At 40.0% G+C, this 25,272-nt stretch overlaps 1 protein-coding gene across 1 annotated transcript in view; it reads left to right on the top strand.

Moving 5' to 3' along the window:
* The window catches only part of ANGPT1 (angiopoietin 1), a 463,014-nt gene that overhangs the window by 381,359 nt on the left and 56,383 nt on the right, over positions 1 to 25,272 (top strand). The window contains exons 6-7 of the mRNA XM_073632150.1: positions 30 to 131; positions 11,486 to 11,652. Of these exons, the coding sequence (XP_073488251.1) occupies positions 30 to 131; positions 11,486 to 11,652 (269 nt within the window). The remainder of the gene's footprint in view (positions 1 to 29; positions 132 to 11,485; positions 11,653 to 25,272) is intronic.

The following is a 25,272-nucleotide window of genomic DNA, read 5'->3' as shown; positions in this document are numbered from 1 at the left end:
TTTCTCCTTATCTCCTTTGGATCCTTAAGGTGTATTGTAATATGGAAACGGCAGGTGGGGGCTGGACAGGAATTCAGCACAGAGAAGATGGAACCGTGGATTTCCAAAGAGGCTGGAAAGAATATAAAATGGTAAACGCATTAGGGAAACTCTCTGGTATAATTAGTAGCAAACCAGATTGTCTCTTTTCTGTTTCTTTTGCGATATGGGAGAAGGAAAGTGTACAGTATATAGATAAAAAAAATATTTATACCTTTATACATGAGGGGATTGATTTACTAAAGGTAAATAGGCTGTTCACCTTGGAAGGGAATTTTCCTATAGCTGAATTAATGTGGTAAAAATCATATTGCAAACTATAACCAATCAAATGGAAAAGAAATATTAGAACTGTATTTTTGCATGCATGTGATTGGATGATTATTATTATTATTATACAGGATTTATATAGCGCCAACAGTTTACTTAGTGCTTAACAATATAAAAAGGGAGACAATACAGTTATAATACAATAAAATACAAGAGGATTAAGAGGGCCCTGCTCAGAAGAGCTTACAATCTAATAGGGTGGGGCAGGTGGTACAAAAGGTTGTAACTGTGGGGAATGAGCTGATGGAAATGGTAAAAGATTAGTTGGAGGCGTGATAGGCTTCCCCGAAGAGATGAATTTTCAGGGATCGCCTGAAGGTAGCAAGAGTAGGGGATAGTAGGACAGGTTGAGGTAGTGAGTTCCAGAGGATGGGAGAGGCTCTGGAGAAATCCTTGAGACGAGCATGGGAGGAGGAGACAAGAGAACTTGAGAGTAGGAGGTCTTGAGAAGAGTGGAGATGGAAGTCAGCTGAGCTTCACCTCATTCACTAAGCACTAATGACAGGGTTTTTTTTGCAAAGTGATAAACCTTTATGCCTTTAGTAAATCAACCTTATTAAATTCTAATAACTGTTATTCAATAATGGGCACGCATTTTTTTTAACCTAAAATTCAACCAGCTCTCTCTTTCTGTGTTTTTTTACTGATTTTGATTGAGAAATAAGAGAAAATGTAGATGTTAATTTAATTAGGGTTCTTTGTAAATAAAAAATGAAAGGAAAAAATCTGAAAAACATTTGTTTTTTTACATTTTTTTGACCTCTCAGTTGCTTCTTTTGCAACTGAACTTGGTTTATTTTTTTTACTTTTAACTGGAATATTGAATGACCGTTTGGGTGGGTCAAGCAGACTGTAATTTGTATGCCAAAAGGTTCCCAGGCTGTGCTAAAGGTCTCATCCATGCACCTCTGAAAAAGTAGTCCCAAGCATTCCTGTCACTGGGTGTTTCACGTCTGCTGACAAAGTTTAGTTTAAGACTACTTAATTTAATGCTTTTCTGTGATAATATCTGGAGTTTACTTTGGAGTCATTTCTTTCATATGCAAGTAATCACTTTAAACAACCAGTGAACATTGGATAAGCCTGTTTTACGTTCAGTGATAAATGGCACGGTATCAAAGTATTTTTAGCAATTTCCATTATATTCGGTATTCTGTGCAGATGTATGGAACTGTGCTTTCATGCTTGAAGTGGCAGAATGACAAGCAGAGATAAAGCAAATACTGTTTAATGACCACCATATATAGAGGCCTTCTGGTAGAATTCACAGAAGATATGGTCCATTAGCTAAAATCAAGTTTGCATCTAAATTTAGCAATGTGGTATATATATGTTTATTGATTTAAAAGGAATATATAAAAGAAAATACTTCTTGTTCCCATGTATGTTCTTGTGTAGGGTGGAATAAGAATCTTCTCATCCAACTCACCAACCCAAATGCAAAATACATTTCCTCACCTCTAAAGCCATGTACTTGCCTTTCTTGCCCCAAAACAATTTTGTCTCTGCCTACAGTATAATACATAAGATAGTTGCCAATGAAAGCAGTGGGTACCCCTGGGTAAAATGTGTTCCCAATTGCCTTCCCCCACATGTCCTGGGTATTAGGCCCCAGTCCTATCTGAAATATATACTTAGGGAGATGCTGTTGGCAGATCATTTCAACAAAAATCTTCTGATAAGATTATGAAGCGAAGTTGAGAACGTTCAGAAAAAAGATTCACCTCAACTATCTAACTTTTCATGTGAACATTTTCAACATCCTTAATAAATCAGCCTTGCTATGTGCATTCAAAGTTTTCTTATGCATGCTATCTACCTGTAAATGCATCCCTTGTGTAGACATCTAAAAGCCCTGAGACTGCTGCTTAGTGCTGCCATTTTTATAGAAATATTGACAGAATAGACAGGTAGGCATCCAAGCAGCACTCTATCACTACGGGAGCTCAGGAGCTGTCAGATTTCCAACTGGCATTTATTTCAGAGATAGCAATTATGCAGTGACCTTTCATTCTCTGACTGATACCAATTTTGGCTGCTTAGGAGCAGGAGGGAAAGGTTCCTCATCTTTAGAGAAAAGTAGAAGTTGGACCTTTTACAGTTTCTGAAATGGACTCTAGGAAGAGTTGGCCAGAACACCATCTGTTCCCTAACAGTTTGATAAATTTGACTGTAAATCTGTATAGGAAACTTTTTAAGAACTCTTAAGAAAGTGTACCTGGCAAATCAATCTCTCTGGCCTTTTTCAAGGCAAGGTAGTCAAACAGTCCAAGAGCTTTCAGTGCTCTATGGCTGAGCTTTCTAGGAACTGACAACCATTTTCTTAAAGTAGAACTACAGTGGAACCTCGGATTACGAGCATAATCCGTTCCAGGAGTATGCTCGTAATCCAAAGTACTCGCATATCAAAGTAAGTTTTCCCATTGAAGTCAATGGAAATGAAAATAATTTGTTCCGCATTGACTTCAATGGGATGCAATACTGCATGCGGCCAGAGGCCGGGGGAGCCGGAGAGCCTCAGAAATGGCCAAAAAGACCCGAGGTCACTTCAGCTGACCTCGGCAAACCTTGGAAAGACTCTGTTCACGAGCCTTTCCGAGGTTTGCCGAGGTCAGCCGAACTGTCCTCGGGCCTTTCTGTACATTTCCGAATGGCGCCGATCGGCCTCTTTCGGCTCTGCTCAGCTCCGGCGCCCCCCACCTCGGGCCAAAGGCGGTACTGCACACCGCTTTTGGCTTGAATCCTGCTCGTTTTGCGAGACAACACTCGCAAACTGAGTTAGGATTTTTACAAATACAGTGCTCGGTTTGCGAAACGCTCGTTAACCGCGTTACTCGCAAACCAAGGTTCCACTGTATGGGGAAAACTTTTTTTTTCATTTTGGCAAGAGCAAGGAAGGGTTATAACCCCTGTCAAACTTTTCTTTTTCATTTCTGTCCCATTGCAAAGATTTTCCTTCACTTTCTGTCCCATAGCCAAATAGGAAGTGAGCAGAAATCCCAGAAAATTAAAGGAATCACTTGGGGACCCCCAGGTGACCAGAACTACTGTCCCCATTGGAAGATTTCCCCTGTATTACTTTTCTGGAGACAACACAAAATTTGTGATTTTCTTTTACTTTCACTTTCAATGATAATGGTAAATAGGACAAATAGATAGGGGAAATCTCCTTAATAGGGACACAGACAGCAATCTGACAGGGGTTCTAATTCCTCTCCACTCCATCCAAAACTAACAAAAAAAGTTTTGCCTTTAGTTATACTGTAAAGTAAAACAATAATGTAAATTGTCCATTGAACCACCCGTATTTCCATGGTGCATTTTACCCCATGCTTCCTAACCTGGAAACACGATCTTTACTTTGTTTGAGTACTTTTTTGGGGGTTTCTCTATATTTAGCCCTTGTCCCAGCTCTCAACACTCATACATATTTGCTAAGTTAACCATGGATGTCACTGGCTCTTTCTAGTCACCTGACCAGCAAATCAAGGCATTATTATTTATTATAATATTTATTTGCTACATATTTATAATATTATTATAAGTCAGCCTGCTAATAGTGCTCTAAAGGCAGCATTTCAGCATCAAATAGTAAAGTAAATAATAATAATAATAATAAAGTTAAATATTGCCCATGCAAGAGGAGTAAAGGGGGACATGTGATGCAATGTACACAAATGATGCATTTTACTCATTTATTTTGAACCTCATGTTCTAAAATTATTTTTTTTTTTAAATAACAAACATGTTATACTTACCTGATATGTGTAATGGTTTTCCACAGATCAGCCCAGATCCTTCTCTTCTCGGGTCCCCCCGCCGGCACTCCTGGCCCCTTCCTCCTGCCGAGTGCCCCCTGAGTAATTCTATCATATTCTTACCGAGAGCTCCCACTCCATACCTCCCCCCTTCCCCCCTTTCTCTATTGTTTAGAGAGTTATATACATTTATATACATTGATGGATCCTTGGTTTTAGTTTTTGTCCCGCAGAGCAAGCAGCCAATGGCTCCCGCTGCTGTGCCTCAGCCAATCAGGAGGGAGAGTCCCAGACAGCCGAGTCTCTAGTTCAAAATTGCTGGATCGAGATGGGGTCAAATAAGTATTAGGGTGGCTGAGGGGGGGGGGTGCTGCACACAGAAGATTTTTTTATCTTAATGCATAGAATGCATTTAGATAAAAAAACATTCTGCCTTTAGAATCACTTTAATTATCTTACTGTACTTTTTTTTCTAAAAATCTTGCTGCCCATATTTTTATCTTAATTACACGGTCTGAATTTAAGCCAGATACAGTAAAAAGGGGGTAACCCTTATACTAAGAGTCTTCTAAAGGATAAACTGTTTCTTCTATCATTCCTGCTTCCATATTGCTATCTCCTGCTCTTCTCTATGCATGGAATAAATTGTCTAGTTTTGTACCTTTTGAAGCAGATTTCTCACTGTGGCAATACAATCTTAGATCAAACATTGTGTTAACTCAATTATGATTTCAGCGGATAGAATATCACGACATTTAATTGTGACTTGGATAGATGTTATCTTCTTCTTCATTGTAAAAATGTGAATGTAAAACTGTTTTCTTTAATGCGTATTTGGTTTTTAATCGTTTCATACAAGTAACTGGAAACTGGGTTGACCAGTCATGTTTATAAGAGCACCGAGACAAATGTAAATTAATTTAGAAACATTTCATTTTGTGGGAAATGAAAGTACTTGATAGGAAACACAGTTTGCCTAGCACAGGTGGCTGGTTTCATTTTATCTCTCTGAATAAAAAAAATCTGTTTAACTAGACTCCATTCTTCATCTACCCCAGAATACTTACATCTAATTTCATTTTAGCACAAGAGGGAAGCTAATTCAAATAGATGTTTTAATACTGACTTGCCAGAAAGTTCTGAATATAATCTCATGGTGAAGATGCTGTAAGATTCCAATGAGAGAGGAAGTGAAAGGCAGCGATGGACATTTTGGTCCATTGGTCCTAGTCCCCCCCCCCTTCCTCAACACTTCCTCATATCCTTCCAGAACACTCTTCCACCTTCCAACCTGAGCATTGCACAATGTACTGTATACCAGCCAACCTTATTAAAGGAAACTTTCCAATAAAGTCCGAGCTGCTATGCTTCTTTTTAAAGGTGCAGACGTGGGGGTTATCATGCCTATCCTTGCTTTACTGCTATCAGTCACTGATCTGGAAAAAGCATACCAGCAGAGAAGTGTCAAGACCTGACATGCACATATTGTATAAAGGTCAATCATTTACAAAGAGTTAGTTCAAAGTGTGGATGAGTTACATATCTTTTGCAAACTGACATCAATGTAAAACATTTTTAAATGAAAAGTCCATCAAGTCCAACCTATGTGTGTGATTATATGTCAGTATTACATTGTATTTCCCTGTATGTTGTGGTCGTTCAGGTGCTTATCAAATAGTTTTTTGAAACTATCGATGCTCTCCGCTGAAACCACCGCCTGTGGAAGTGAATTCCACATCCTTGCCTCTCTTACAGTAGAGAACCCTCTATGCAGTCTAAGGTTAAACCTCTTTTCTTCTAATCTTAATGCGTGGCCATGTGTCTTATTAAACTCCCTTCCATGGAAAAGTTTTATCCCTATTGTGGGGTCACCAGTATGGTATTTGTAAATTAAAATCATATCCCCTCTCAAGCGTCTCTTCTCCAGAAAGAATAAGCTCAGTTCTCATAGCCTTTCTTCATAACTAATATCCTCCAGTCCCTTTATTAGCTTTGTTGCCCTTCTCTGTACTCGCCCCATTTCCAGAACATCCTTCCTGAGGACTGGTGCCCAGAACTAGACAGCATACTCCAGGTGAGGCCGGACCAGAGTCTTGTAGAGTGGGAGAATTATCATTTTATCTCTGGAGTTAATCCCCTTTTTAATGCACGCCAATATTCTGTTTGCTTTGTTAGCAGCAGCTTGGCATTGCATGCCATTGCTGAGCCCATCATCTACTAAGCCCCCCAGGTCCTTTTCCATCCTTGATTCCCCCAGAGGTTCTTCCCCCAGTGAGTAGATTGCATTCATATTTTTGCCACCCAAATGCATTATTTTACATTTTTCCACATTAAACTTCATTTGCCATATAGTTGCCAATCCCATTAATTTTTTCAGATCTTGCAAGGTTTCCACATCTTGCAGATAAGTTATTGCCCTGCTTAGCTTAGTATCATCCGCAAATACAGATATTGAACTGTTTATCCCATCCTTCAGGTCGTTTATGAACAAATTAAATAGGATTGATCCCAGCACAGAACCCTGGGGGACCCCACTTTCCACCCCTGACCATTCCAAGTACTCCCCATTTATCACCACCCTCTGAACTCGCCCCTGTAGTCAGTTTTAAATCCATGTACTCACCCTATGGTCCATGCCAATGGACCTTACTTTATACAGTAAACGTTTATGGGGAACTGTGTCAAATGCTTTTACAAAATCCAGGTACACCACGTCTATGGGCCTTCCTTTATCTAGATGGCAGCTCGCCTCCTCATAGAATGTTAATAGATTGGTTTGGCAAGAACGATTCTTCATGTATCCATGCATATTACTTCTAATGATACTATTTTTATTACTAAAATCTTGAATATAGTCCCTTATCATCCCCTCCAAGAGCTTGCATACTATTGATGTTAGGCTAACTGGTCTGTAATTCCCAGGGATGTATTTTGTTTCTTTTTTAAATATTGGAGCTACATTGGCTTTTCTCCAATCAGTTGGTACCATTCCAGTCAGTAGACTCTCAGTAAAAATTAGGAACGATGGTCTGGCAATTTTACTGGACTGTTATGTTTTCCAAACCTATTTCAAATTCGATCCTCTGTTAGCAATGAGGGTGCCTCCTGTAATGTGTCATGAGGATAAACACTGCAGTTTTAGTTACTGAAGCCCCCTGATTCCCTCGTAAAGACTGAGGAGAAGAAAAGAATGTAATACCTTCGCCATCTCCCCATCCTTTGTAACCAAATTTTCTTCCTCATTCTTTATGGGGCCAATATGGTCTGTCCTCCCTTTTTTACTGTTTATATACCTAAAGAATTTCTTCGGATTTTATTTGCTCCCCTCCACTATGTGTCTTTCGTGTTCTACCTTAGCCGCCCTAATTGCACCCTTACATTCCTTGTTGCATTCTGATGCTGATGATGATCCCTTAGCCTTGTATTTTTTAAAGGCCTTCTCCTTTGCTTTTATATGCATTTATACATTGGAGTTAAGCCATCCCGGACTTTTGATCGCTCTTTTAAATCTATTTCCCAATGGGATGCACTGGCTAGTGCCCTTATTTAATATGCTCTTAAAGTAAATCCATTTTTCCTCTGTGTTCTTTCTTCCTAAGATTTTATCCCAATTTATATCTTCTAGCAAGGTTCGTAGTTGGGGAAGTTTGCCTTTGTCTTTGTCTTTGAATTCCCCTTATGTTTCCTATTTGTGTGATCTATACTGAAGCTAATTGACCTGTGATTGCTGTTTCCTAAATTGCCCCTTATTTCCACATACGTGATCAGGTCTGTAGTGTTGGTAACCAGTAGGTCTAGTAACGCTTTGTTTCTAGTTGGTGCATCTACCATCTGACCCATGAAGTTGTCCTGCAAGACACCTAGGAACTGGTGAGCCTTAGACGAATGAGTAGTTCCTTCCACCCAGTCTATGTCTGCCTCCCCTCCTCCCTCAGGTTAAGGGGCCTATAGCATACTCCCAGTATTATTTTCCCTATAGTTTCATCCCTATGGAGCTCTACCCACAAGGTTTCCACCTCCTCCCTAGCTCCCTTAGTGATGTCATCTCTCACATTCACTTGTACATTATTGTGGATATACAGGCATACCCCTCCCCCTTTTTTACCCTCTCTATCCCTGCGAGTGGTTCTTCATACATTCTACTGTAATTCTGGCCATTTCCAAAGATTATCCTTTTTTAACATGGTGTATTCCATTGTCTCTCTTTAAATTTAAGAGACATAAGTCCAATAACTGTGGGATGTTTGCATGCTATGTTACAAAGTCAAGCTATGCAATGCCAGACAGAGAGAAAAGGTGGAAGGAAGATTTAGTCATTGCATTTGGACACCACAAAGGAAAAAAAGTAGTGCGTTTGAACTATTCAGCTTCAACTTCTTAAAGCTGAGTTGTAGCCTGAGTGAAAAAAAAGCAACAAATACTGTAGATGCTGACTTTTAATATAAGGACACTTACCTCACCTGAAGCTGACCTGTCCATCGGCTCCTGGTGCAGGCGCTGGCATCCTTACTAAGGGAAACAGGCTTCACATCCTGTTTCCTACTGCACATGCGCGAATCGCATGGCGCTTTCTGAATGGTCCCATCGTCTTCTGGGACACAGACAGGTCCCAGAAAGCAATGGGGGGAAGGAGGAGAGCTCAGTAAAACCGCAGAAATGACGTACCTCACCGCAGCGACATTGGACGGAAGTCCCAAAGAAAACATACCAAAAAAATCTGAAAAAGAAAAAAAAATATCCAAGAACGAGGCGGGGGGGGGGTTATTTTGTTTCAAGCTAAAAAAGAGTTACATTTTTGCCTGGAACTCTGCTTTAAATCATAAGACTTCAAACCTGGAAGCTAGGAAAAGCAAATAGAATTCTAGGATTCATCACATCACCAGCAGAAGGAAGTTAGACCCCATTTAGAACAGTATGTCTAGTTCTGGAGAACTCACTTACAAAAAGATATTGATAAGATAGAACGAGCCCAGAGACAAACAGAAAAATAGTGAAAGGTCTAAAGGAATAAAACATGTCAGGAGGAACTTAATACTGGAATTTAATATGTCAAGTCTGGAGGAAAGAAGAAAAAGGGGAGACATGATTGCAACCTAATACATTCAGGGTGTGAATAAGGTTCAGGAGGGCAGTATTTTCAATATGAACCTAAGATCAAGAACATGACCACAGCTAGAAGAGTAGTTGATGCTTGAAATAGACTTCCAGCAGAGAAAGTGAGTCAGTTAACAGGACGTGTATTCAAACATGCTTGGGAAAAACATAGATCTATATAAAAATAGGGCAGACTCGATGGACCACTTGGTCTTTTATCTGTATATCTATATTATTTATAAGGAAATTACATGCCATTAACTATAGCACAAATCTAAAAACAAGAGGTCTAAGACAGAACTGCACTTGTCATTAGACCCATGGACGACTGTGCATTCGAACCACTGGGTGTAAAATAGATACATTCTAAATGGACAGAAATGTTTATACTAATTTACATACTGCATTTGCCCTTAGCTTGTTTTCCATTGACAGTAAAAACATGGTTAACAATATATCCAAGAAGTAGGGCTTGGGAATATCCAGTCAGAATATGGTTGAATGGCCACAAGGTGATTGGGCTCTATCTTTTCACAACAAAAATATTTTTGCAAGGCAAAGACGACAAATGGGAAAATAAGAGATAGAAGATAAAGATAAAATATATATATATATATATATATATATATATATATATATATATATTAAAGGTGATTTAACTAACAGCTGTGGTATAATAGGGCCCATATTAGTGCACATTACAGCAACACGTGTTAATGCATATGCCCAAGTACAGTGCGATATGTTACAGTGCCATTATTTGTGAAAAGAATCCCAATACACTATGTAGTAGTGGCCAATGCACATGCATTACAGTGAATCACAATGCACACATTGCGCCTTGAGTTGTGCTGCATTTCCAATTAAGGGGCATAAGCATTATGTAGTCCATTGGAATATCGCTGTCTAAATGTGCAACTGTAATGCATTGCAAGGGGCTACAAAAGTGTGAAAACCTCCTTAGTGATTATTATCAGTATTAGTATTATGTATTATGCTTAAAAAACATATTGTTTGGGCCCTTTACATGGGCTGTCTGATCATGTCCGCCTGTCAGTTTTTCAGGGTGACCTAATCGGACCCTCCATTCACCCCTATTGAGAGATGGATCTCAGCGGTGACATTTCCGCTGACATCCGCCGCTATCCGATCCGATCCTGTCCGCCAAATCCAGACGGATGGTGACCCTATTTTCCAACCGTCTGGAGGATCGGATCAGATAAGATTGCTGCCTGTCCATTTTCACCCGATTTCCCCATAGGGAAGAGCAAGACTCTGTTTGTCTCTGCTCTGCACAGTGAGCGGAAACAGACCTGTCATCCACCTGCTCAGCGGGGATCAGTGGAGCTGAGCAAAACAAAGTCCGCTGAGTGGACCGCCCCGTGTGAAAGGACCCTTATGTAGAATCACTCTGTAAAAGTTCAGTCACTCGAAAATGTAAACCCTAACAAAGAACCCCATTTTCTCCCTTCTAGTGTGGTAAATGCACTATTGAAAGTAGAAAAAGACCAACCGCCGCACACCTCATCCAGCCCGAGTGGTAAGCAAGTAAAAGTAGCCTCAGCTCGATTCATCCAGACTACAACTCCAACATGTTTCACAATGCCGCTGGGGCTTAATCATGGAGAGCACTATTGAAAGTGTTTTATTATATAAGTGCAAAAAAACATGTTGATCATGTCAAAAATTTTGACATACCGCGTGTCCGGTGCTCACATCCTGGGTTGGGTCAATGGGAGTAATTAGCCCTCGTAGTGCTTATCTTGGGATTACAGAATGATCAACCTTTATTTTGTGGAGATGGGAGAGTAGGTGGGTCTGAGAATTTTGTCAGGAGAATACTGGGCAGGGTTATCAACACTCAGTCCCCAAAAATTCTGTGTGTTGTCAGCGCGAAAAATGACCTAGGAGCTGAATGTACTTCTGGGAGATCAACAGGTATTTTTCTATACCTGCAGAGTCTTTAAAAGGGTAAAACAAGGAGAAATGTGCATGTATTGCAGAGATGTACTGCGTATGCCTTGTTAATTTGCCCTGACATATCCTTTAATATCACTTTACAAGATTCTATGAGGCTGTTTAGAAAACTTTCTAGCTTCTTTCCAAGTATCAAGAATAAGCTGTGTCCATGTCTAATGGCAGTTATGTTATGCAGTTAGTAAATACATGTATGAAATAACACATAATGACCCCTTGTAAAAAGCATTAATATCACTTGTGCTCTCTGATGATAAATCTATTTTATTCTACTAATTTTCCTCTAGGGGTTTGGCAGCCCATCTGGTGAATTTTGGCTGGGGAACGAGTTTATATTTGCAATAACGAGCCAAAGGCAGTACTCAATGAGAATTGACTTAATGGACTGGGAAGGCAATCACGCACACGCACAGTATGACAGATTCCACATAGGAAATGAGAAACAGAATTACAGGTAAGGAATGTGATGTCATCGAGTTATACATCTAGGAGCCGAAGCTGCCCACAGGGTTAATTTAATACTTTGAAACAACTGATAAAAAAACAAACCAAGGGAGAAGTGAGACTGACAATTTATGGGCTCGTAAAACGCCTATGACATGATTCAGAACATGAAGCAAGTGTAAAATAGAATCTTCTAAGATGGGGAATAAGAAATACACTGGAGCTTGGATATTCTAATGGAATTCTGATTGCATTTAAAGCTGTTAGGGCTCAACTAAATGGTAGCTTAAATGGTATGGCTCTGTTGCACCTTAGTACTTTTGAATTTCATGCAGTCTAGGCAGTTTAGACTTTGACACTGGGTGTATTCCAATAATGGTTAAATAAGCGTTGATCCATCTAAAGGCAAGAATTAGGGAAGCTTTCTGTTCCCGTATGTTACGGTTCTTGCTCTGACTTTTTTTATGTTAAAAGACACCTGCACCCTTTTAGGGACAATTACATCTTAGAGATTTACATTGCCTAATATACCTTGTTATGCTTACCCTGCCTCATTGGACTTGATTTATTAAATGAGTGTTGAATGTTCACTTTGTATAGTGATGTTGCGCTCTGAATAACTATATATATATATATATATATATATATATATATATATATATATATATATATATATATATATATATATATATATATATATATATATAATAAACAGACTGTGCACCTTGCAATGTGCAGTTGCACTCAGCAAGTACAGTTGCTCCAGAGCTTAGTAAACGAAGTAAGGCTTCACTTTGCAAAGAATACCACGGTTAAGGAAAATAAAAAAAAAAACAATTTTTGCTTGCACTTGTTTTGTATTACTTTGATTCAATTTTTGATATCGCCAGCAACATGTTCTAGGCACTAGTAACTTGCAAAGCTAACCAAACACCTTAAAATCAAGTTGAGAAGATTTTGCTAGCAACATGTTTTAGGCACTGGTAACTTGCAAGGCTTACCAAACATCTTAAAGTGATTGTAAAGTCAGAAGGTTTTTTATCTTAATGCATTCTATGCATTAAGTTAAAAAGCCTTCTGTTTACAGAAATCCCCCTCAGCCCCGCTAAACTGAGCTCTCTATAGATCCAGCGATGTTGTAGGAATGTCTCGACTACCCAGGACTCCACTCCTCATTGGCTGAGACAGCAAAGTGGTGCCATTGGCTCTCACTGCTGTCAAAGTCAGTCAGCCAATGAGAAGAGAAAGGGGGTGGGGCTGGGCCACGGCTCTGTGTCTGACTGGACACAGGGAGCTGTGACTCAGCTTGGGTGCCCCCATAGCAAGCTGCTTGCTGTGGGAGCACTCAACAGACTGGAGGGGCCAGAAGCGCCAGCAAGGGACCCAAAAAGAGGGGGATCCAGGCTGCTCTATGTAAAACCACTGCACAGAGGAGGTTAGTATAACATGTTTGTTATTTTTACCTAAAAAAAAAATTAGACTTTGCAGTCACTTTAAAATCAAGTTGAGAAGCTATTGCTTTAATACATTCCTTTAAAAAAAACTGTTTTCCAAAGTGTGCAAACCACCAAAGCATATTTCTTCTTACCTTAGGTGTTATCACCATTGCATATTTATAGTGGAAAACTTAATTGTTGATTGACTATAAATGTATCTACACTAGACCTATAATTTCATATCAAGTTGTGCTGACTATTGCCAATGTGCTGTTGTGTCTGAAATGTGCTGTTACTGTACTGCTGTTCCTGCTTTTATGGAAAACTTAAAAAAAACTCCAGTTAGGAGTATTTCATAGGTTTCGTACCATCTTTAGACTGGTTATCTCACTATTTTGCACCCAAAGATATATGCTATATTGGCAGCAAATTTCTAGTTATTACAATGTTTGAACAAAAAAGAATGAATGGACCCCATCACTGATATGTGTCAAGGGCCTCATAATTACTAATAGAACGCTTGGGTAATCAGAGTGACTTACATGGACAGCTGGACATTTCTAACCCTCTTCCCATCCATGATCTGCCTATTAAAGTTCCCCAGTGCGATGACCAATCTTAACAAATGTCCTACCCTTTGTCACTGAAAGCTGAGGTCTTCACTGACATTCAGGATATAGTTTCTGATCATGTAGTCACTATTTCAGCTCTGACATGGTGATCGCAGACTCGACTCATTGAGAAAAAATGCAGATAAATATTGCAATTTTTAGGCTGTAGTTCATTTCTGTAGTGCCATCCACAGTATTTAATAGAAAATCAAATATAAAAAATTCTTTAGTGGGGGAGCAGTTGGGTACTGTCCTGGGTAGTATTTAATATTCAAACTCGGCAAAGATAACTCTTGGTTTAGATAAAGCAGCTTGTCCTGGTCCCCAACATGAAGGTAACAGTATCCACAGAAGAAGAAAAAGGAAGAGCACTTCTTAGAGTAGACTGTAGAACACATTTTGGTATCACTAATATGGTATCGCTTACCTTCTCTTTGTTTTCTGCACAATAGGAAATTCCCATCAATTGCACTGCTGAATGACACATTTTACTTAAAGACAACTTGAACTATTAAAGCTGTGCCCAACAAAAGACAGCCAAAGGGCAAAGGGCTAGTCACCAGCATTGACTATGGTTTCCCTGCAACTGATCTTTTTTCCCATTATTGACTTACCATGCCTTAATCTACTATGTGTCTCCATGTGAAAGCGGTCATCTTGGTAGAGGCAGGGCTTTTGCATCCTCATGTCAGAGCTTCCAGAAAAAAATTCAGTAGCATCACAGTAGATACATCACCAAATCTCACTCAAAAATCTGATGAGATTAGCAGTCACAGACAGCAGTGCCTTAGACATCACACTGAAGGTATACAGCTATGAGGCTACAGAACAGGAATGTCTAGGCACACTAACATAACCAAAATTGCACTACTATTTTTCACGAGAAATTCCATACAAAAGATACATTTTCAGGGTAATGCTTAGGCACAATTAACATTTCTGAATTTTCCCTATAACACGGCAAATTTTAATTTTTTGAGTTTAGTTCCACCTTAAAATTGACATATTAAGAATACCCTGCATATGCCATTCAGCTCTGCAACTGATGAGAACTTGTTGGAATCTATTGTTTCTCTTTTCTAGCAGGTTATGAACATCTGTAAAATTCAGGAAAAGAGCTATAGCAACCTCCTATATAGGTTGCTAATAAGATTAAGGCAAATTTATTTATTTTGACTCCTCTTTAGCTAATGGAGCAATGTTTGATTTTTTTTTTGCGGTTCTGGGTTCTGTTGGTTGCAGGCTAAACCCCCCCCCCTCCGGTTTCTAGTGATTTATAGAATTTGGTGGGTTGAACAAGGCAGACCCTTAACTTGCATACAGCCTCAGGCAATCTCTGAGAGGAGCCAGTAAGGGGCTGAAGTGTGTATAAATAGGCTAGGCCTAGAACAGAAGGGTCCTTGTCCTGTGGACAGAGGTCCTCTGGGTCACTTAGCTGAAATTTGCAGGAGGCCATCAGGGTCCCAGCTCAGGGAAGCTGGTACACAGGGCACAGTGAGTACAGACCTAAGAGAGATCCTAGAAACTGTTGGACCTTGGAGACACTATTCCATATTTTCTGGCTCAGGTTTGCTCTTGCACTGGAGTCCACTGAGCTGTAGTTTACCTATTACTAGGCTCGAGAGGGGTTTCACCCTGAAGAGTCAGTCATAGCCAGGGAGTGTTCTCCATTAAATCCTGCACTAAATTTGGAGTGTCCCAAGACTTACACTGCACCCTAACCAAATTCAACCAGCATTAAACTAAAAAAAGACATGCACTGTCTATTTCTTGAGTTGTGGGACTGTGGAACTGCTGTGTGCCTGGCTGCCGTGTGCCTCAAAGGAAATGGAACCTGAGATAAAACTGGCAGCCTGGTCTGGGGTCTGTGCTACAGAACTGTAGGTGAAGTTATGTGCAAGAGGTGTTGAAAGACATCAGAAGACTCACTACAGTTGTAGAAGCATTAAACCATCTCTCATTTCTTGTTCATTGGTCATAAGGAAGACATAATGCTTCCTCGAAAAGCACATTCTAGCATTATGTTTTCCTACAATAATTGCACCATACAAGGGAAGGCCTTACCATTCAATTTTGCCTAGGGCAGCACAGTATTTTAATGCAGCCCTGGTTAAACGTCCTTGACACAGAGGGTAATAAAGCTCATGTCTCCTTGTATTTCGTTGACCTGTGTATCCCGATTTCTCTGTACAACAAAGCTTATTCCTCATGTCAAACACAGCTAAATCATTTGGAGTTTGAAATGATCAAGCAGCTAGGTTTACCAATTCCTTATTTAACATAACCTTCCTTATCTTATGATCAGTTCTCTTCTTGAAGTATCAAGTAGCAGTCACTTGAAAACGAATAAACAATTTTCAAGTTGAAGGGTTTACATCTCCACTTTAATAATGTCTACTTTAAAGACAATCAATTCTTAAGCCCTTTCAAATACAAAATGTCCTTGCCCCATGAAAAGGTTACTATAGGGACCCAAATCTCTAGGCATCTATGAAGAAGCAATTTTTTTTTCTCATGCTGCAATCTCTAAAGCTTTAAAAAATGACAGCTTAAGAGCTCCTGGCATGTCAGAAACCTGGATCTGAATTTTAAAATACCTACCCCTTTGAACTGCAATTGCTTTCTTAGCCTGTATCCAAGAAACTATTCTGAAGAATCTTTTGGAGTCACTTGGGCAAACAAGAACATTGAAAAGCTGACGGCCTTCTGAACAGGGCAGCAATGTGTTCATTGCTTCTTATTTCACATCGATGTCAGTGTCACTCGTGATAAAGCTGGCAGCATAGAGAATATTTATCTCTCTTTCCCAGCTTGCAGTAAATGCAGGTCACGTTGGCATGAAACACACATTAGTGAAGAGGAATGTAGCCTGCTAACTGAAGGTTAATTAAACCTTAAAGTGGACCTCAAAAAGTGAAAATTTACAATGTAATAGGGAACATCTAGAACTTTTAATTTTGCCTAAGAAGTACCCAGAAACATTTTACATTTTACCTGGAATTCCTCCAGAAAAAGAGAAGTGAACTTCCTCTGCCTAGGTACTCCTGTGCCTACAGCCTCATGGCTGTATATCTGAGGTCCTGCATTGTGCTTAAGAAGGTCAATATACGGGGGGGGGGTGGTCAAAGAGCGAAGGGTGAATAAGTATTGCTCCTTATGAGGTCTCCCATAAACAAACTGAGCAATTAAAGCTTACAGTTAGCAAAACTTATACCTTGTAGCACTAGGGTTGTTGGTAGCAAACCCAACAAGAACTTTGCCATGGAGTTTCAAATGTATAGTATGCTTACAAACCTTTCCCACATCTCCAAATGGCAGTCCATTATTATTAGTTTTTTTTTAATTTGATGGTAATTATTTTTCCCCTTGGGTGTTACAAGAACTTTTGAGCACTTTGGAGTTTGCATGTTCTCTCTGTGCTTGTGCGGTTTCCTTCAGATACTCCGGTTAACTCCTACAATCCAAAGACATGCTTGGTAGGTTAATTGGCTCCTGTCTAAATTTGGCCCTAATATGTTAATGTATGCCTGTGCGAAAGGGACCTTAAATGGTGAGCTTCTTTGGGGCAGGGACTGAAATGAAGGTATGATATGAAAAAAGCTGTGTAATATTGTTGCTGCTATATAAACGTCTGTAATAAAGGATTCAATAAGTAACTGAATAAATAAATCTAAACCTCAAAACTAAAAAGTTATATATTGTAACTTATCAGTCCTTAAATGAGGTGGCTGCATTTATTTTATTTATTTAATGCTTTTTTCCCCCCTTTATTTCCATCTGGTAACTCTGTGGATACAACACTTCCTGTCCCTGGATGGCTACACTAATTTATCCACAATATCTATGGAAGGGTCCATGGTTGTCACCCAGTGTGGACTTCACATATGTCTGCATTTGTTCATCTCTATTATGTGTGGAGTAATGGGATTAGTCTTAAGAAATACACGATTATGTTGTTTCCAGTTCATTTCATAGGATACTGCATTTCTGGTTAAATCAACATGTATTTTCTGTAACTTCTGAACATGTTGTTAGCCTGATTAAAGAAAACAAATGCAGCCACCAAATATAAGGACTGGTGACTAAGTGACTCTAAAGCCTAGTACACTCGGGTGGCATCAGCCGGATCCACAACCGTTTGATCCCCCTGTCAGAACACAAAAGCTCAGCAGGGGAGCTCTCTGCACTAATGTCGGATTGTTGGTACAATGGCTCCGACCACAGCTGTCAGTTTGTTTTTGAACGAAAAATAATTAGTGGTGTGTGTGGTTTTCATCACTTGGGTAATGGAGGAAGTCGGGGTGATTCAAATGTTTAAATTAAAGTACATTTTTAGAGTTGAGAGGAGTTTAGCTTAATGATTTTGCAATTCATCCAATGCTGAAATGAACGGTCTATTTTATATAGAATGTCTCCTTTGAAGAGCCACTGACTATATGGCCTTGTTCACATGGGCTTACTTATTGTTCAATCATCTGTTCACAAATTAAAAGTCAGCCGCTACAAAAATTGTAGCGGCTGACTTTTAATAATGGAACACTCACTTGTCCCAGGATATAGCGCTTCTTCACTGGGCTTTAGTCCCCAGCACCAGCATACTAACTGCGGGCAGCCAGCTGTGACCGCTTGCGGCTTCAAAGCTGGCAGCTCACTGTGCATGTGCAAGCCACGCTACGCCACCTGATTGTTCCTGCAGCTTTCTTGGACCTGTGACGTGTCCCAGAAAAACTGTGGGGGAAGGAGGGGGTGCTGATCTCCCACTCGGATTGCTGCAGCAATCTGACCGAAAGTGGGGGAGCACGTACCTGTCAAAACCAGGTACCCACTAGTGTTAATTATAGTCTTAGGACTAAAACGGCTTTTAGTTTTAGTAGTATTTTAGTCATCTCAATTGTTTTAGTTTTAGTCATATTTTAGTCGACTAAAATAGTATTCATTTAGTAGACTAAAATGTTTTAGTCGTTTTAGTAGACTAAATTAACACTGATACCCACTCCCCCCCAAACAAAATAAAAGATATGCCAAATGTTAAGGAGGAGAGGGGGTGAAGAGCAGAACTTCCACTTTTGGGTGAAGTTCCGCTTTAAGCTAGGACCCATGATAAATGCTTAAGGGTCCCCACTCAGGCTGTCAAAGTTCGAACAGTTGGATGCCGCTGGCTAGTGAGGGTGCTGGCTGAGGAAAGATCCATCCAGACCTAAAGCATACTGCAAAAATAGGAAGAAATAGCCCGACCACCGCACACCTCACCCAGTCCGAGTGGTTAACAGGTAAAGCGGCTGCTTTCACCTGTTAACCACTCGGGCCGGTTGAGGTATGCGGCGGTCTGGCTATTTCTTCCTATTTTTGAAGTCCGCTTTAAGCTTTACCCGTGTGAGGGTCATGTTTTGCCTGCATGTGCATCAGCGTGTAGGCAGTCCCAATAATGTTTTTTGGGACACTGCGGCTGCATGGGCACAGCTGCTCTTCCCAATTTGACACCTCTGTGGGTACATGTCCCCGAAGACAGACAGTCCCACACGGATGTCAAATTGGGGGCAGTTTCTGTGTCCATGCACCCAATGCATTCCAGTTGACATGAATAGGACTGCCTGCACAGGGGATGCACTGACCACCTGTGCATCCCATGCAGGCAAAACACGGCCCTCACACCGAAGCATGCCTGTGTGAATGAGGCCTAATGAGAGCAAGAGGATATTAAAACTGCAATTACTGCAATTTATGACAAAAAATCTGTGCAAGAAAGCATTGTTTAATTATGAATTAATTACATCAGATAGGCCCTTTAGGGCACATTCACACCAGCCTGATCCTCTGTGGTATGTTTAACATAGATGCATTAATGCATGTTGCATTACACATTACTATGCATTGTGTTAAGGAAGCCCTTTAATTTAAATGGGATTACTAATGCACCAAAATGGACCAAAAATCATGCACACAACACAGTGTGTTCCAACAAAGATGCACTGAGAAGGTGCGTTGGGGTACCATTTGGAATGAATGGAACAACATCTCACCTATGACTGTAACAAGTATTCATTTTCTACGAGAAACAAGAACATTTTATTGGTTTCTAGGAGCATCACACAGTTCTTTCATTAAATTTCAATTAGGAGGTGTATCGCTGGCTAGCACACATAAATTACATTGGCCAATGGTCTTCCTTTACCAAACTGAAAAAATTATGTTGAGCCTATGTTCCAAAAAGTTATGTAAAACATAATGCTTAGAAACACATATAAATACAAAAACGCATTTAAATAGCAATCCTCTGGTGGATCTTTTTTTTCATTCCACTTAATTTAGACCAATAAACCATGGATCTGTTTGTGTTGGCCGCATACTGTAATATTTTTATTATTTTATATGTATTTGTTTTATCTTATAATGGGCTTAAAGTCAAAATAACAGTTAAAATTTGGAAAGGGTTTACATAAACAATTTCCTTAAACTTATCACAATAAACCCCATTCCATAACGGCTTTGCGGAAGGTTATAAAGTTGATCCTGAGAAATGTTTTTGATGAACTCACGCTGTTTGTTGAACCATTTTTCCTGCTATTCGAATTCACTCACCGTGACTTGTGATTTGTTATTAGAAAAATATGAGGGTTATGACTTTTAATTGCTATTGAATCTTAAATGAAGTTCTTTGTTTATACCCGGAGAATATTTGTAGGGGAAGCTCTGAGCTAGAACAAGATAAGGGAACATATTTTATAATATCTTTTTTTGTATCAGATATTCAGAATGCTTAGGACGTTAGACTTTCTCAACCTTTTTAACATGGAGAAACCCTTAAAATAACTTTCCAGATTGAGAGAACCCCCCGCTAGTAATTACTATACTTACAGCCCACAGGTCACTAGCGTGCTGGTCATTAGGAAGAATGCTCTCTACATTTGTGGTCAGTAGGAAGAATTCCCCCTCCCCTTACAAAGAACTAAAAATATTATTGGTGTCAGAGGTTACTTATTTGAGAGGCAGAAATTGCTCATAACTCAAGGAACTCCTCATAACTTCTGGAGAAGCCCAAGGATTCCATGGAACCCTAGTTGAGAACAGCTAGCTTAGGGCTTCTATTTTGCCATACAAAGAGTGTCTATTTATTTTTACAATTTGCAGTTAAGCATTTTTAAATTCCAAACCAAAAATGTAATCTATTACAGTAGTGGTACCCCAACCTCTCCGGTTCCAGTAACTGGCCTTGTGGAAGACAACCCTTCTATGTGAATGCTCTTGCGGTGTAAGTGGGAGCATCCGCTCAGCTGTGGCGGACTAGGCGGGGACTGAGCGCTGTCAGGTGCAGTAGGTGGGTAAGTCGGGGACTGAAAGGCGACTGCGGGCACTTTGAATGAATTCTCTGGGCTGAAAGTGGTGCTGGGAGAAGAGGAGCAAACACCTTCTAGTGGTTGGAGGGTGCCAGTGCAGGTTGTGTTGGCTTGCTAAACAGCCGACCACCCCCTGCTGCAGCAGGCCATGGACTGGTACCGATCCGCCACCCAGGGGTTGGGGACCTCTGTATTACAGCTAACTGATCATTAGATGTGGTGGCTGTATGAGTTGTCTTTTTTTTTTCTGTTTTCACCTGGTGATCTGGCCAGTGACCCATCCCCTGTATCAGAGTGCTTCTACTCTGGATGAAGGAACACAGGGGGACACCTTTGCACAGCAGCATTGTGAATCTGGGGGGAGGGGAGTGTTAGATGTATTGCCAGATTTAAATACACTAACAAATTGAAACCAAGCCCCAGGTCACAATTTATAATCAGTTACAGCAAACTGTTTTTTTCTATGGGATAAAGATTTTACATAAATAAATAAAAGCTGATCATTGTAAGCATCCCTGTCGGTGTTAAAATGATTGTCTCATCTCTGTAACTGATACATTCTGCTGGAGAGCTTCTTCTGTTGAAAAAAACAGACTTACTGGCCGGATGACCAGATGAGAATAAAAGAAAAATCGAAAAAAGAAAACTAATGCCATCACATATAAGAAATGGTATGCTGCAATATAATAAATATTTTCTTTTGGGTTTAATACCATCTTAACATGAATCAACATTGTTGTGAGTACAACAAAATATATTTTTTCGTAAAAAAATAAAACATTTTAAGTTCACAAGCTCCCTTATGTGCCAAAAATCCCAGGCAAAATTTTTTTGCTATTACAGACTGCAGATTGTCTACTATTTTCAGTCAAACAGACCTTGGCTGACAGAAGTAATTATGGTGGACCCATCTATATATAATATTACAACTATACATAGAACCAAGATTAATAACATCATCATAAACAGATAAAATAATCTATATTAAATGAAAGTATGGCCAATGCTTTTTTGGCCATACTTTACTTATGTGTCACGGGAGTACACTTACTTTTGCTCTCTCTCCTGTGACCAACATATAGCGGGCTCTAGCCTACTGTCAGCTGATGTCACAGATCGGCTCCAAGCTCTGGAAAGATTTCAACCATATTGTCTGATTGATAGCTGGCTCAGGCTCTCAGCGTGCGGCTGAGAGCCAGAGACAGCTGCACCCACCCCTCTACAGCCTGGCACTCCAGACAGAACTGGAGGGGCAGAGTGGAGAGCGGTGACTGACAGTTGCCACTCTCCACTATGATCAGTCTGAGAAGTGATCAGCGGTGTTGTGATAGAGCTGACATGGGACAGCTCTAGCATCACACAGATGCTGCAGCATAGAAGTGAGTATGTGTGTTTTTTTTTTAATATGTATAAAGGAAAAATATGAAAAAATACTATTGGCCTGTGCATAGATAACATCAGTAACATTTATGCATATAAAATCTATTATTTTTCTCTGCTACTGGTATTTCTTTTTGTGGGTAATTCTATGACAGACTTAACAAGAGTAATACCATGTTTTCTAACCATGTTAGCTGTTATTTTTCTACATATATTATTTTTCTTCATATGTGACTTTTGTTAATTCTAATGCCGCGTACACACGGTCGGACTTTTCGTCTACAAAAGTCCAACGGACGCTGACGGACTAAAGCTGGCTGGTAATCCGATCGTGTGTGGGCTTCTCCGGACTTTCAACTGACTTTTTCAGCCTCAAATCCGACGGACTTTAGATTTGAAACATGCTTCAAATCTTTCCGACGGACTCGAGTCCGGTCGAAAAATCCGCTCGTCTGTATGCTAGTCTGACGGACAAAAACCCACGCTAGGGCAGCTATTGGCTACTGGCTATCAACTTCCTTATTTTAGTCCGGTGTACGTCATCACGTAAGAATTCGACGGACTTTTGTGTGATCGTGTGTAGGCAAGTCTGTTCGTTAGAAAGTCCGCCGCAAGTCCGTCGAAAGTCCGTCGAAAGTCTGTCGGACAGGCTGTCGGACTTTTGTAGCTGAAAAGTCCGACCGTGTGTACGCCCCATAACTGAACTCTTCCTGAGTTTGGTGTACTGCCAAAGCTCTTCATTACGCCTCCCCATCCCAAAATAAGAGCATGGGACTATCAATGTTACCCAAGACTAAGAAGAGAAGGTGGTTATTCATGGTATTCTTGGTTCTTCCTTCTCTGCAATATATACTGTGTATATATCTATATATCAGATATACAGTATATCTTGCTTGTCACAGTTACATTTACTATGCAGTCTACCATAACAGATCTGAATCACAGTTTAATCGGTACAGAGACTTAAGCCGGGTACACAAGGGCTGCATATTGGGAGGCATCGGCCAGTTCAAAAAAAAAAAAAATCCGACATTCGGTCTGTGTGTATGTCGGTCTGTCCAACAGAAGCCAGCCTCCAGCTATTTGAGCATGCTAGAAAATTAGCAGCCGACCAAATTCTGATCAGCGCTGATCGAAGTGTTCTGGAGGGGGGTCGTCCACCTGTCAGAACACAACAGCTCAGTGGGGGGAGATCCCTGTACTTACTTTGCATAGTGAGTACAGCATCTCTGACCGGAGCTGACAGTTTTTTTTTCGTTCGACCCGCTGGGTTGAACAGAAGAAAACCTACAGGATGTACCAGGTTTTAAGCTGGCCATACAATATACACTTTTCTTATTCAATTTCCTTTAGATTTACCTTCAATTATGTAGTGCAAGGGCGTGCCTGACTGCATACAAATTGAAAGAGTTTAGGTTTGACCTCATAATATACGGTTTTGGTCAATTTATAAGGAATAGTGTACAAGAAAATGGTATAATGTATGGCCAGCCTTCGCTTGTAAATCCAAAGACTTTCCTCTTTTTTCATGTGAGATAGCTTGCTGTGGTTTTCTTGTAACGTACAGTTACAATGAACTGTTGTCTTACTTCAAGATATATATATCTATAGCTATATATAGATCAATATATAGCTATTGATATAGCTATATATCATTTAAGTCCTTAAAAAAGGAATCTAATACTCAATATCTGCCTTTTCCAGACAAATTACATCTGCTCATCTACTACACTACTCTGACCACTATGCCCATGTAGCAAGAGGGCGCAAGGCAGGGACAACTTCCACAAAATCTGGGAAGCAAAGTTTTTTCTGCTTCAGATTTTCTCAGCTATGACTTGCCCAGGAGGAATGGCCGCACAGTATATAAGAACTTAAAGTGGAAGATAAGGCTAATATCAAATATTCCTAAAAATGTTCCCTCCCCCCTCCTCCTACCTATCCTGCATACCTTGTAAAAAAGATATGTGTAGCTACCGATTTTTAATCTGCTGTAGTCTGGTCACATGATCCTGCCACTTCGGCTCCCCTGTGTTAATGAGCTGCTGCAGGGGAGAGAAGGGAGCACCAACAATAGCTGGAACATGGGAGCCTATGTGTGATATCACTGCTTCTGGAATTAACGGCAGTTTTTGAGTGCTACCTTACCCAGGGGAGCCAGAGATCTAAATCATGTGGCTGGACCAGTCCTAAGGTAAGTACACAGATCTTTGTTTATACAGGCTACATAGAAGAAGAGGGAATGAAATGCTTTTAAGAATATTTTATTTCATACGTCTCCATATGATGGCTGACAGTGAAAACGTTTAGGCTCCATTCACTCCTGTACGACTCCAAAGTGCCGACTTTGGTGCAACTTTGATGCAACTTTGGATGGGTGCAACTTGGATACAACTTTGGCTTTGACCAGTCATAATAGACAACTGTTGCATTGTATAACATTCAGGTATGACTTTCATGCAACTTTTGAGGGTTAACATTGAAGTCTAAGGCCCTCAAGTTGTATGAAAATCAGACCAAAGTAGTGCATGAACTACTTTGAAGTCGCTGCAACTTTAATTCGCACTTATATAAATGGCTATCATTGGAAAAAATGGGGAACGACGTGTCGTGCAACGTTGATGTCCAAAGTTGCATGACAAGTCGCACAAGTGTGAATGAAGCCTTAAGGACACAATAAAAAATGTAACAATTATCATATAATTTTCACACAAAAAATCTTGTAGTTTATTAAAAATAATGATGGTGTACAGTTATTTTCCATTTATTTAGCAATATTTAAGGCTGTCTGGGGGGATAGATGATCCTGATAGATAGACATAGTTATTAAGTAACAATACGCCATCTGTTTATTGCCATTCCATAGGCT

Source organism: Aquarana catesbeiana, linkage group LG05, assembly GCF_042186555.1.
Source record: "Aquarana catesbeiana isolate 2022-GZ linkage group LG05, ASM4218655v1, whole genome shotgun sequence".
Taxonomy (NCBI): Eukaryota; Metazoa; Chordata; class Amphibia; order Anura; family Ranidae; genus Aquarana; species Aquarana catesbeiana.
This window is presented reverse-complemented; position numbering and strand designations above follow the sequence as displayed.